Source organism: Rhinolophus ferrumequinum, chromosome 5 (genome assembly GCF_004115265.2).
Source record: "Rhinolophus ferrumequinum isolate MPI-CBG mRhiFer1 chromosome 5, mRhiFer1_v1.p, whole genome shotgun sequence".
Taxonomy (NCBI): domain Eukaryota; kingdom Metazoa; phylum Chordata; class Mammalia; order Chiroptera; family Rhinolophidae; genus Rhinolophus; species Rhinolophus ferrumequinum.
Window position 1 is genome coordinate 32345931 of NC_046288.1, and position 15541 is coordinate 32361471.

The 15541-nt window shown below is 38.5% G+C and overlaps 2 protein-coding genes across 2 annotated transcripts in view; one reads left to right on the forward strand and one right to left on the reverse strand.

Annotated features, from left to right (window-relative positions):
- ART3 (ADP-ribosyltransferase 3 (inactive)) overlaps positions 1-15541 on the forward strand; it is a 110586-nt gene that overhangs the window by 3472 nt on the left and 91573 nt on the right. The gene's annotated exons all lie outside the window — the stretch shown is intronic.
- Positions 4590-14110, reverse strand: CXCL9 (C-X-C motif chemokine ligand 9). The gene is given in 4 exon segments (XM_033106122.1): positions 4590-4694; positions 6006-6090; positions 12825-12951; positions 14041-14110. Coding segments are annotated over 4 exon segments (387 nt in total).

The window sequence follows — 15541 nt, forward strand, 5'->3', positions numbered from 1 at the left end:
TAATTTTGTGAATAGAGAGGGGGTAACTAGCTCTTTTGTTGATAGTCCACTGCATTATTTAATCTCACAAATGCATAACAGAAGCAAAGGCTTTCCCTAGTTCTTTCGCCAGATTTCTTGGGTGTGCCACGTGAACCTGATGCCATTCACTGCCTTATTCTGTAAGATTTACTGTTACTGCAGGATTAAGACTATGCGAAGACTATTATTCTGATGGAGTTTGGGTGCTCCTGATTTTCACTGTTATAGGAACACATTAGGAAAATTCCTATCATGGGACCCAAGATCCTCTATTACCACTATATAATTTTTCCATCTCTAGTGTTTTTTTTCGTTTGTTTGTTTTGTTTTAAGCAAGGCATGTAAGGATTTGTGGGTCCCTTTTCAGAAGACAAGTTATAATAACTTGGGAGAGAACATGTAATGGGTATAAATTCCCTATTTCTTTCATTGCTTACAAATCATGCTTGCTTGCTTTTTTATTTCTATAAATTATTAGGTAGAAACCTGTTCCCCTGTAATGCAAATCATATGAATGTGTGGTGAGATGTCCTCAAGGATCCTATTTTTCAGAAAATAAATAAAAGTAGTGAGAACACCTCTTCCCTCTCCTAGAATGTTCTCCTGATTATATTATCCTCAGGGACTCAGTTACAAAAGGAATAGTGTTGTCTGCCCCCAACCTGAGGGACCCACAGGGGTAACTAGACGATTGGAGAATCTTACCTTCATGCAAAGGAATGGAGTAATGTGGGAACTACCTGGACATTATTCAACATTGCATGTGGCAGGGAATAAAGAAAGAGTAAAACCCTTTTGGAGTCTTCTAATTTCCATCTCATTGTTATAAAAATAATCTAAGGCCAGAGAAATGGACTTCTCACATGTTGGCAGTCCTAAACTATTTCTCCATGCAGTTTATTTTAAAGTATAAACATATTTAAAGGAGTATAGAGAGAATCATTATAAAAGGTGGCCAAGTTGGGGTCTACCGGATACCATTTTGTCTATCATATCTAATCAAGTGCAATGGCCACTCCTTCACTTCTGTCTTACAAATCTTACACAACTGCCTCTTCAGCTAACTCTAACCTAGAACCACGCACGGGAGCAGATTCTGGGAAACAGTTTCCAGCTTCACCAAGTTGACATAGCACAACCCAGAACAACAGAGAACAGCATATGCAGAGGCCCTGGGAAGGAAAGGAGCTCAATGTGCATGAGAGACAGAAAGAAGGTGAGGCTGAGGCTCAATAAATGAGGAGAAGGGTGGAAGGAATGTGGTGAGAGAAGCAGGCAGAGCTTAATTCATGTAGGGCTTGGTCGGCCACGGAACGGTTGACTTAATCCTAAATTACAGGATTTTAAGCCAGGTGGTGGTATTCTATGAGTCATGCTTTGAAAAGATCATCCTGGCTGCCGTGAATAGTAAGGAAGCAAGAGAAAAGTTGAGAAAAAGAGGCAGCAGGGAAAATAGGAGCTAATGATGTAGTCTAGGAAAGAGACAACAATGGCCTGGACTTTGAGTATAAAAATATAAATATGAAGAACTGGTCAGTCAGGCTTTTGATCCCATTTCTCCAACATATTTTTTTTTCAGTCTTGGGAACATCCCTCTGTGTATGAGATGTGGAACACCATCTGTTGTGGGGAAGGTACAGTAGAGATAAGTGGTCAGAGAAGGGTGGGACTGACACTGAGTCCTTTCTATGCAACAAGACCTGTTCACCAAGTTCCTTACAACAATCCTGAATGAGAAAGCTGGTGCACGGGAGGTTAAATAGTCTACTTGAACCCAGGTCACACAGCTAAAGTGGTGGGCTTCTCATCTTAACTCAGATATCTCCGTATCCAGCATCTTAACTCTTTCCACAACATCCTGCTGTCTCTCAGGTTAAGGCCCTTGTGGGTTGTCATATCCAGAAGCAGCAGCTGCTGCCTGCCCAAACATCAAGTGGAGCTTGAAGGTACCAGGCTGATAGTCTCTGTCCACTCTCAACCTTCTTAGAGACTCCACACTGCATAATACCTCCAGCCAAAATTTCCTGGACTCTTAAATAACTCATGCTATGTTTAGATCTCCACCATAACTACTTAAGGCTTTATAATATTTAAACATATATACGTTTAGTGTATGGGAAAGGATTAGGATAGTTTTTGGTTTCCCGGGTGTATATGTCATTGCCATAGTATTACCCTTCAGGATTAGGAAATAAATTGCATTCCACATAACTCTTATAAGTCAATGTTATTATAAGGCATTATTGACGTATTTTCCATAGAAGTTTTTTTTTTCTGTCCCCAAAGAGTCCTTTAAAGGGTTTCCATGTCTTTATCTCAATTACACCTTATCTGAAATGAAAGCAAATGAATAAAGACATGTAAGAATTAGTGTTAAACGTTTAATAGTTGACACGTACGTTCAAGACATTAAAAAAAAATCAAGATTTGTTTTCTGATTAAAGGTCCATTTATCGACACCACTGTCTTTTAACAAAGAAAATATTTCAGAGTACAAGTTATATATGCCAATACAGTTTTGAACTTAATTATGTGCTTAGAGAGTGTATATATGTGTGTGTGTGTGTGTGTATGTGTGTGTGTATATATATATATATATATATATATATAATGATTATCATGTATATATATATATGTCATAGCTACTTAGTCAAAACATGTGGTTTCTGGTTACTAGTTATACACTGTCCACTTTACTTGTGAGATGCATGGTTACTGGGTCACAGAATCTCAAATTAGGGAACATTTAGATTTTTCAGGGAAGTTACATGGAAGGAGTTAAAGAGTTTCATGATTAGATTTCCACTGGGCAGCACTGAAAATCATCGTCAGTGTAAGGAGTGACAAATTTTTGGAAAGTAGGTATGTTTAAATTTTGACCAAAGACATCCTCTCCTACACAATTCACTGAACATCCTCTTTAAGAGAGTTTCTAAGCCCTGCAGAAGCTAAATGGGAACCAGCCATGGCTCCACTAACAGGATTTGCTGCTCCCTGTAGCTCTTAGTATCTTGATACCTCCTTTCTTCATGAGACCTGGGGAGGCAATCAATAATCACAATACTTTACAATCTCTGCAAAAAGTTTAACTGACAGTGACGTTCATATTTACCCAAAATGAGTTTTCAAAAGAGTCCTTGATGGCTTTCTTGTTAGATTAGATCACAGAAAAGTGAGGCTTGTCAGGAATTTTGGTATGGGGTGGGGAAAGGTGGGACACTGGTTGATCTCTAAAGCCCCTTCCCACTGTAAGATTCTAGGTATACTGTATATTTTATAAAAACGGTTTGGAATATTCACAAATGTTTAAACATTTCCTTCTTATTTGTTGAAGAGGTCAAGTTAACATCCTGTTATAATGAGAATGTTGCATCACCCTCAGACCCAGCAGGGACAATGGTCTGAAGATAATGACTAAAAAGAGGTTACCAGGAGTTACTCAGTATGAAGTAGCCAATAAATAGCCAGCTGCTGCTGAGGAGATAGTCTGGTTGCCCTCTTACCTGTAACAACTACAATTAAGAAATGATTCAAAACCTAGTTCCACAGTATATTAGGCACGTGGCAGATTCAGCCCCTGCCCTTGGGGAGCTGACAATCTTGTTAGAGAGATAGAAATAACACACACAAAAAACAATTAGAAAACAATGAAATGCTCACCTGTATGGTATTCAACACAAGTGGATTAGGAGTTTTAAGATAATCCGAGTGTCCAGAAGGTTTTATTTTAGAGGCAAGACTGAACTGAGCCTTGAAGACTGGACCAAGTGAAGATGAGTGGGGAGAAGAAGGCATTCCTGTAGGGTGTTGAGGAAAGTGAGAAAGGAGTAGACCCAGGCGAGTGATAGCATGACCTGCGTAGTACAGGCGGCAGGCATTGAATTGTGGTAGGACAGTGAGGAACTGGCTTGACTGAAACAAAGCAGAACAGTAAGAAATAAAGTGGTCAGCCTGGGCAGGCAAGATCGAGTCATATGGCTCAAAAGCCACATGCTGTAGAAGGTTCTGAAAGCTAACTGCTAGTGTTAGTGTTCTCCAGCGGTGGTCCCCAGAAACGACCAGCATGGATCTCTCAGCTACATTGTATGTGAGGTCTGTAGGCTGATTCCAATGCACAGGCTGCTGGCCTGGGCAGTTTGGTGAGGTCCAGCTCGATTCCAAACTGCTTGGCTTACCAGCCTGCTGACAAGCTGTGGCTTGCTGACATGGGCCTCAGAATACTCTCTGGAGACTGGAGTGGGTGGTGTGGGAAGCCTTGAGCTGCTCTCCCAGGCAGCTGTTGTTTGTCGGATGTGAATGTGGGGGCATTACATCCTGCTTTTAAGCATGATGAAATTCAGCTGGTTGTAGATGGAAGAACAAAAGACAAACAATAGCCTCTAACAATTCTTAACATTTGGATTTTTAAAGCAACTCTCTCTCTTTAATTACGATTTCATAACGATGCTTTAAATTTTCTAGTCAGATCAACAAGCTTATAGATTAAGATGCAATCCCTTTTTGGAATTATTTCAGTAAAATTAAAAAGAACATTTTAAACTCAAAATACTTGTTGGTAAAGTGGTCACTTATGTAGTCTTCTTTTGATGAGGACGTTGAGATCTTTTAACTTTTAGAACTTTTCTGCTTTTTTGATGTTTTATTCCTTTCTTTTGCGATTTATTTTGGCTGACCTGTAAGGAGAGGGAAATAAAGGGTCAAGTTGCTTTATCTTACTATTTTTTCCACCCTTATATTATATTTGGACTCTCCAAACTGTAGTCTTTCTTTATCCTCAAAACCGATTTAAGGCTGCTTCACTCTCAGAAAGGCTCCTTTTGATTCTCTCTACTTCACTCACTTTGAGGAGGAGGCAACAGCCTTCTAACTGATCTTCTTTTGTCCATTCTCCTGGCTTATTACTACTCTCACTGCAACCTTGCTTATGACCCACCTGTCCCAACGATAACTTTCTGAGGTTGGTACAATTATCATCAATGTTTTTACATGTGGGGAGACAGACTTGGAGAGGTTGACTTGCTCAAAGTTGCATAGCTAGCATGTGGCAGAATCACTAGGCTGTCAGACTCCAGGAGCCATGCTCCCAACTCCATATTTAGTGTCCTTTTTCAAACATAACTCCTTGGCATGTCATATAAGATACATGCTAGTGTTCTCCAGTGGAGGTCCCCAGAAATGACCAGCATGGATCTCTCAGATACATTGTATGTGAGGTCTGTAGGCTGATTCAAATATACACGCTGATGGCCGGGGAAGCTTGATGAGGTCCAGCTCGATTCCAAACTGCTTGGCTTATCAGCATGCTGACAAGCTGGGGTTTGCTGACATGGGCCTCAGAATACTCTCTGAGAGTATTCTGGTCTACCTTTTTAACCTCAATCCCTTCACTCCCCTTACACAAACTCCAGACACATACGAGTTGAGGCTCGCTGAACACAGCAAGATCGCTCATGATTCTACTCTGTTTTTTCATGATGTTCTTATCCTCCTGGTGAATTACTTACGATCAAAATCAAATGTCATCTGATGTGAAACTCTTCCTTAACACTTTCTCTCTAAACCTCTCTCTGGCAAAGTTAATGACTCTCTCTATAATCTCCAAGGTTCTTGTACATATTTTTATTTTATATTTCTCACATTGTACTATAATTAATTGTTAGCATATTTGCTACAGTCAGGAGATACTATATCTTATTACCTTTTTATCCTCAGTGTCACCATTCAATTCAGTACATATTTATTGTGTTGAATAAGAAAGGTAAGCTCCCTACCCTCATGGAACCCAATTTCTAGTGGGGGAGATAGACAAGTGATACTCTATGCAAGAAGGCAACTATACCTAAAGGTGATGACATCATTATAGGAACAAAATAGGAGCACAATAATATAATGAAAAAATGTACTTTAAAGGAACTATATAGATTCTTTGTCTTCCAAAGTTAATTTCTAAGAGGAAGAACGTTTTGTTCCTTCTTTTCACCAACCTGTTTATCCTACTGTTTAATCAGTTCTTTCACATCTGTTGAATCTGGGTTTAGACATGTTTGGTCCCCATTCTTCATTGTAGCACTGCCAGGGAAATAGCAACAAGATTTTTTTTTTTACTTTTAATCATTGAAATGCTTCATCCTATCCCCAGAATTCAATTCCCCAAATAAAATGGACTTGTCCTCTGTATAAGTATCTGAAACTTCCAGTCTTTTTCCTGCTTTTTCATTTTCTAAGTGAGTGAGTGGACTTAGATAAATTTCTAGGATAGCACATAACCATAGATTTAAAAAATCCAACAGGTATATGCAATGGGAGAAATTTATATCTGAAGATGATATTGGTTCTGTTGTGCTGGAAATCACTATTTATGTTTAACTGAAAAAGTAAAATACAAATACCTACTTTTTTTTTGCAAAAACAATGATAATTAGCATGAATTTTGCTACGCTTTCTGATGACACTACTTAAAACACAATACAATGTTACCCTAAGACAAGATTAACAGACTGGTTGAATTTTTAAAATTACTTACAGCAGACTCTCCAGGAATAATGTAAAGATTTTTTTCTTTAATTCTTCTATGTAATCTGAGACTAAAAGTAACTATTCTACATATCATCCTTTATTTCAGTTTCAGAAAACTAAAATTAGGATATTTCTGGTCAAGATGGTGGAATAGGTAATATTCCTCTCACGACCATATCAAAATAACCACAGAAAACCCATCATCAAGAATTGCCTGAAGTCTAGCTGAACCAAAGTTCTATAACTAAGGACATACAGAAGAAGGGATATTTTGGCTGTGGAGGTTCCCCCTCTGGAGCAGTGAGGGATCCCAGCCCCACACCAGGCTCCCCAGTCCAGGGTCTCAGTGCCAGGGAGAGAAGTACCCATAACTTCTAGCTGTGAAAACCAACAGAGATTTGTGGCTGGATGAGACAGAGGGTGACCGGAGTCCCAGGCATCCTTCTTAAAGGGCCTATGCATGGATTCACTTGCTGACAGACTCACTTGCTTTGAGCTCCAGCACTGGGGCAGCAGCTCAAAAAATTCCAGGGACATCTGGGAAGGAACTAAATTGTCTGCCTTCAGAACAAGGGCTAGAGGATCAGATTTTTCCCAGACAGAAGTGCTGGCAGAATCCATTGTTTCTTTGTTGAGCTGTCCCCACTCCCAGCATGCAGATGCAGGAGACCATCATAACTAAGTCTCCATTAACCTAGCTAACACCCTTCATCCACCCTGTCCTAGTGATTTCCTGAGACCCTGCTCCACCCAACTTTTAGGCACTCTAGTCATTTCCACTGGCTTTTTCGTACAAATAGCCTGTCTTGGCTATTTTGGACTTTCCTAAAATCTCTCAAAGGTTCACAAAACCCAAACAGGCAGCATCTGGCTTTGACAAATCCCTTACCTCTTGCTAAGGAACCCCAAGTCCAGTACTAGCAGCAGTTGGCCTCAGTTCATGCCTTGGCCTCTCGAGTCACCTGCAAGCCCAACGCGAGCGGTGGTCATCTGAGGATTTGTTTGTGGCTCATGCCAGGTGGCTCAAATTAGGGCACAGGCTACAGCTAAACTTGGCCGGTGTCAGAGCCCCTACCAGGAGGCCCTGGGGCTGCCATGCCCAGTAGCCAGCTTTGGACTGAGCTAGAACATCACTGGGCCACCTCCAAGGACAACACACACAAAGGGGAGACGGGGCAGGCACCAGAGCCCTGCTAAAGCAAATCCTGCTCCATAGGGTCAGCCTCTACAGAACAGTTTCTCCATTATAGTCACGGCCAGTCCTTACAACCAATGAGCTTGAGAGTCAGTCTCTCCCATTGATGTGCAAACAGCAACCAAGGCTCAACTACAACAGGAGGCTACACACAACCCACACAAGGGACACATCTGGAACACCCGGCTCTGGTGACCAAGGAAACTGCACCACTGGGCCCCACAGGACACCCACTACTAAGGCTTCTAGAGGCTGTCAGACTCTACTAAGACTGGGAGACATAGCAGCTCTACCTAATACACAGAAACAAACACAGGGAGACAGCTAAAATGGGGAGGCAGACATATCCCAAATGAAAGAACAGAATAAAGCTCCAGAAAAAGAACTAAATAAAATGGAGACAAGCAATCTACCAGATGCAGAGTTCAAAACACTAGTTAAAAGGGTGCTCAATGATCTCAGGGAGAACTTCAACAAAGAGACAGGAAACATAAAAATGGAGATAGAAAACATAAAAAAAGAGCCAATCAGAAATAAAAAAATACAATAACGGAAATGAATATATTACAGGGAATCAACAGTAGATTAGATGAAGCAGAGGATCAAATCAGTGATTTAGAAGATAAGGTAGCAGAAAACACCCAACCAGAAGAGGTAAAAAAAAAATCCAGTCAAATGAGAATAGTTTAAGGGGCTTCTGGGACAACATCAAACATACTAACATTCATAGGGGTACCAGAACAAAAGAGATCAGGGAATTGAAAACCTAGTTGAAGAAATAATGATAGAAAAGTTCCCTAACTTTGCAAAAGATATAAAAACAGAAGCCTGGCAAGCACAGAGAGTCCTAAACAAGATGAACCCAAAGAGGCCCACATCAAGACACATCATAATTAAAATGCCAAAGGTTAAAGACAAAGAAAGAATCTTAAAAGCAGCAAGAGCAAAGCAGTTAGTCACCTACAAGGGCGCTTCCATAAGGCTGTCAGATGATTTCTCAAAAGAAACTTTGAAAGACAGAGGGAGTTGCAAAAAATATTCAAAGTGATGAAAAGCTAGGACCTACAACCAAGATCACTCTACCCAGCAATGATCTGTTGATCATTTAGAATCAACAAATAAAGAGCTTCCCACACAAGAAAAAGCTAAAGGAGTTCATCACCACTAAACCAGTATTACAAGGAATGTTAGAGGGACATCAGGAAAAAAAAATCGCAAATATAAATAATAAAATGGCAATAACTACACATTTATCAACAATTATTTTAAACGTAAGTGGATTAAATGCTCCAATCAAAAGATAGGGTGGCTGAATGGATAATAAAATAAGACCCTTACAAATACTGTCTACAAGAGACTCACTTTAGATTGAAAGACACACACAGATTGAAAGTAAAGGGATGGAAAAAGATATTTCATGAAAATGGAAGTGAAGGGAAAAAAAGCTTAACTTTATAGGTAGCAAAACTTATACCAGACAAAATAGACTTTAAAACAAAGGTTAGGGGCCGGCCCGATGGCTCAGATGGTTAGAACTCCATGCTCCTAACTCCGAAGGCTGCCAGTTCGCTTCCCACATGGGCCAGTACTCTCAACCACAAGGTTGCCAGTTCAATTCCTTGAGTCCCGCAAGGGATGGTGGGCTTCGCCCCCTGCAACTAGCAACGGCAACTGGACCTGGAGCTGAGCTGCGCCCTCCACCACTAAGACTGAAAGGACAACAACTTGAAGCTGAACGGCACCCTCCACAACTAAGATTGAAAGGACAATAACTTGACTTGGAAAAAAGTCCTGGAAGTACACACTGTTCCCCAATAAAATCCTATTCCCCTTCCCCAATAAAATCTTTAAAAAACAAAACAAAAAACAAAGGTTATAACAAGAGACAAAAAAGGACTCAGTAATCCCACTTCAGGGTATTTATCTGAAGAAACCCAAAATGCTACTTCGAGGGGATGTGTGCATCCATATGTTCATTGCAACACTATTTACAATGGCCAAGATGTGGAGGCAGCCTGGGTGACCGCTGATGGATGAATGGATAAAGAAGAGGTGGTACATATATACAATGGAATATTGCTCAGCCATGGAAGAGAATAAATTCTTCCCATCTGTGGCAGTATGGATAGACCTAGAGGGTATAGTACTGAGTGGAGTATGTCAGACAGAGAAAGACAGATGCAATGTGATTTAGCTTATATGTGGAATCTAAAGAACAAAATAAACAAACAAAACAGAAACAAACTCATAGATACAGAGAACATTATGATGGTTGCCAGATGGGAGGGGGGTTGGGAGGTGGGGGGAAAAGTGGGAAAGGATTAAGAAATATAAATTGGTTGTTACAAAGTAGTCATGAGATGTATAGTATAGCATAAGGAATATAGTAAATAATATTGTAATAACTATGGTATCAGATGGGTACTAGATTTATTGGGATGATAGATGGGAAGGGTTGGGGGCAGGGGGAAAAAGGTGAAGTGATAAAGAAGTACAAGTTGGTAGTTACAAAATAATCATCAGGATGTAAAGTATAGAGAATATAGTCAATAACATGGTAGTAACTATCTATAGTGCCAGGTGGGTAACTGGACTAGTCAGGGGGATCACTTCTTAAATTATATAAATGTGTAACCACTATGCTATACATCTGAAATTAATATAACATAATATTGAATGCCAAATGTAATTTAAAAATTTTAAAGTGGGGAAAAAGATGAAGGGGAATAAGAGGTTCAAATTTCCAGGTGTAAAACAAATAAGTCATGGGATGTAATGTACAGCATTAGGAATACAACCAATAATATTGTGATATCATGGTACGGTGACAGATGGTTGCTGGGCTTATCATGGTGATCACTTCTATAGGGATATACATATTTGAATAACTGTGATATACACTTGAAACTATATAATGTATGTAAGCTATATTTTAATAAAAATCTTAAAAATAGACTAACTGAGATTACTAAAGCAAAAAAATTGGACCATAAAATTTCCTTGTTTTTCTGGATAAGTAAATAGTTTTGGGGGAAAAAAAGACAAGTGATAGTGTTGACAAATATGTGGAGAAAAAGGAACGCTTGTGCACCGTTGGTGGAAATATAATTTGATACAGCCATTATGGATAACTGCAAGGAGGTTCCTCAGGAAATTAAAAATAAAATTACCATATGATCCAGCAATCCCACTTCTGGGTATATATCCAAAGGAAATGAAATCACTATCTGAAAGAGATATCATTGAGATATCATTCAGATATCTGTTTCAGATAGTGAAAGAGATATCATGGGGCTGTTCATTGTGGAATTATTCACAATAGCCAAGACATGAAGCACCCTAAGTATTCATTGACAGATGAATAGATGAAGAAAAGGTAATATCTATCTATCTATCTATCTATCTATCTATCTATCTATCTATCTATCTAGGTATATAGGTATATAGATATATAGATACCTATTTATATACCTATTTATAGGTATCTATATAGGAATATATATATAATGCAATATTAGACATAAGAAAAAGGAAATCTTGCTATTTGTGATAACATGGATGAATGCTGAGGGCATTATGCTAAGTGAAAGAAGTCAGACAAAGATAAATACTACATGATCTCACTTATATATAGAATCTTAAAAAAACTGCATTAATAGAGAGACTAGATTGGTGGTTACCAAGGTCTGGGGGCAGAGGGAAATAGGAGATGTTGGTCAAAGAATGTACAAATTTTCAGTTATAAGAGAAATAAGTTCTGTGGATATAATGCATAGCATGGTGATTATAGTTACTAATACTGTATTATATACTTGAAATTTGCTAGAAGCGTAGATCTTAAAAGTTTTTACTCGCCCCTCCCCCGCCAAAAAAAGGTAACTATGTGAGGTGATGGATGTGTGGTAATCATTTCACAATATATCTATATGTATATCAACTCATCATGTTGTATACCTTAAACTTATACGATGTTATTTGTCAATTATACTTCATACAGCTGGAAAATTTTTTTAAAAAAGATTTAAAATGTGCATATCCTAAAACCCAGCAATTCTAATCTCTAGAAAGGAATAGGAAAGAATTAAAGACACAATATTGCCGGGGTGGCCAGATGGCTCAGTTGGTTAGAGCACGAGCTCTGAACAACAGGGTTGCAGGTTTGATGCCCACATGGGCCAGTGAGCTGCGCCCTCCACAACTAGATTAAAGACAACGAGCTGCTGCTGAGCTTCTGGAGGGGCAGCCAGATGGCTCAGTTGGTTAGAGTGCGAGCTCTCAACAACAAGGTTGCTGGTTCAATTCCCCCATGGGATGGTGGGCTGTGCCCCCAGCAACTAAAGATTGAAAACGGCAACTGGACTTGGAGCTGAGCTGCACCCTCCACAACTAGATTGAGGGACAACTTGGAGCTGATGGGCCCTGGACAAATATACTGTTCCCCAGTATTGCCCCCCCAAAAAACCACAATATTGCCATAATACCAGTTTGATTTAAATAGCAAAAAATTTAAAATAACCTACATTTAGGCATTGGTCATATGTATTACTGTACATCTACGGATGGCCATTAAAAATGGAAAAATAATTAGAAAATATGATATTACAGAAGATTTACTGACGTGAGGAAATGTTCATGATATAGTGTTAATGAAAAGCAGATTACAAAACAGTATGTAGTGTATGGTTTTATTTTTATGTACATATATTGCATGTATAAATATATGTATTTGTGTCTATATATGTACACATGCAAATGAGGGAGATGTGGAAGAATGTACACACCAAGGGGTTAACAGTATTTGTCACTGGATGGTGGGATTATAAATAATTTTATTTTCTTCTTTTGGGTTATCTGCATTAAACATTTTCTATAATGGACATGCAATACTTTGGTGATATATCATCATTGGTTCCTAATCCCTACCAGAAATGCCTTTTTTTTTTAAAGAAAAGAAAGAAGTAGGCCCAATGTACAGAGGAACAACAATTAATTTTAAGTGCATGTATGGGCAAGTGTTCCAAGGGTAATAGTCACACTAAATTTAATGTTTCTGCCAATATGGTACATGTGTATTGGATGAGATTTTACTTACATGACTTCAATTTTCTCACAAGAAGGACTTGGGGCAAACTGTTTAAGGTCCTTTAAGGATTTTAAGTGGATGGTCCTTTTGTTGGTTTTGATGCAGGAACAGCGTCCATTCCTCATTATTGGGGCTCCTAAAGGAAAGAGAGGGGGTAGCACACATCAGTTTAGGGCAATGTCTCAATTTAGTTGATCCATCAAAATGATATGTTTGCCTTAGTCATGGTTATTACTATGCTTTACAGAATGTCTGTTAATCATTACCACAAACTTTTGAAGTAGGCGTTATCTCCATTTTACAGATGAAGAAGCTAAAGTTCAGAGAAGTAAAGAACAAAGTCATTTAGCTTTCTAGGGGACCAGAGGCAAGGTTTTAGTCCATATCATACAACGTTAGGGAAAGAGATTTTCGCAATATTTAAAAATGTCTATCTAGCAAGTCAGACACATAGATACCTAATTAATGTGTGCTATGTGGACTACAGTTTCCTAAGCAATTCTCAAAGCCATTTATTATCTGACCTTAGTAGAATGGAGTTGGTAGTAGTTTGGACAGAAATCTCTACATAATAACCACTTACCACCACCATCCGCATCCACCCCATTGCCTCTTTTCAGTAGTGCTTTAAACTTTTGGAAACTCTTTGAAATACACTATCTTCACTCCTTAATTCTTTTATTCATTCAACATATATTTATTCAATGCTTACTAGATGCCATATATCGTGTGGTAGGTAGAAAAAGTATAACTACAGAATTCCCATTTTACAGCTAAGGAAACTGAAGTCTAGAAAAGTTCACTAATTTGTTCAAGGTAACAAAGGTAGATAGTAAACAGACTAGTGACAATTTCTCTGACAATTTATCTGATTATTGGATCTTTAATTGGTTAACCACAGGCATACTTATCAAGAAACAATATCAGGGTGACAAAAATAACTTAGGAGCCAGAGTCTTTCCTCTCATTACCATCCAGTTCAATAAGCATTTATTGAACATTTACAACATGCCAGGAATTCACACACCAAGACTGAGAAGACTTGTGTTTGACGTGGCAGGTCTCAGATATGAACTTTGGATAATTGACGACATCACTGAGAAGCTTTTATGAGTGACATATCACTTTCTGATGCATACAAAATAGTCACATTTATTGGGCAAATCAAGAGGCTTTTGCAGCAATTCACATCTCTGACTTAACTAATCTAATATAACTCAGAAGCCCTTATCTTGAATTCCAGTCAGAGTCAGGAAGATGATAACCAAAAGGAACAGAACGCCACCTTTCCTCATAGTGATAGAATGAAGTTCTACTAAGTCATTCCTTTACTGGATTTCAAGCCATCAGAAATTTTTTCGAGAACATGCTTGGGGAATCATATTTATTTAGGAAATCCATTTCTCTCCTAAACTCTAATTGGCTGGTGTCCTTAGCTAACCTAGCTAAACTGAACACAAACTTAATTGTGTTGGGAAACCCTATTCTCAGATCCAACAGAATTTCTGCATGCTTTGGCAGCCTTTAGCATACTCACAGTTGCTCATCTGGGTGAAGAATAGGTTATATAATGACTATAATAATATCATACAACAAGGTTTGGAGATGTGGTTTCCAAATGGGAAATATTAAAGTCCAGATAAGTAATACACTTTTCAAATTTCCTTACCATTTACATGGCTAGATTTACCTTTTCTTAATCTAGGTTAATTTAAAAAAAGCATCCTAACTTCCTTCAGGACCACGTCATTTTTTACTGTGGTAAGCTTATTTTGTTTTTTTTTTTTGTCATTCCTGCTACAGTTGATTGTGTTTTAGTAGTTAGATTAATGAGAATAAGGGATCAGCTGAAAATAGACAAATGGAACTACACCAGATTTAGAAACTTCTATGCATAATAAAATCAACAGAGTGAAAAACACCTACCGAATGGGAGATAATTGCAAATCATATATCTGATAAGGACTTAATATTCAAAATATGTAAAGAACTTCTATAACACAACAATCACCAAATAACCTGATTGACTAGACATTTCTCTAAAGAAGATATACAAATGGACAATAAGCACCTGAAAAGATGCTCAACATCACTAACATTAGGGCAATGCAAATCAAAACCACAATGAGATATCCCCTCATACTCATGGGGATGCCACTATCAAAAAACAGAAAATAACAAGTGTTGACGAGGATGTGAAGAAATTGGAACCCTTGTGTACTATTGGTGGGAATGTAAAATAGTGCAACCATTATGGAAAAAATATAGAGGCTCCTCAAAACATTAAAAATAGAACAACCCTTTGACCCAGCAGCCCCACTTCTGGAATATGTCCAAAAATATTCGAAGAAGGATCTCAAAGAGACATCTGTACACTCATGTTCATGGCAGCATTATTCAGAACAGCTTTATTCACAAAGGCGAAGTGACCCAAATGTCCACTGACAGATGAATGGATAAAGAAAATGTGGTATATATATGCAATGGAATGTTATGCAGCCTTAGAAAAGGAAATCCTGTCCCATGCTACAACGTGGATGAACCTCAAGGATATTATGCTAAGTGAAATTAGCCAGTCACAAAAGGACAAATATCTGATAAAATCAATCTTAAAAATAGAAAGTTGAGTTGCCAAGGGCTGAGGAAAGGGTGAGGCAAAATTAGTCTTTAGTCGGTATAGAGTTTATGTTGCAAGATGAAAAAGATCTAGACCGCTGTTGTACAAC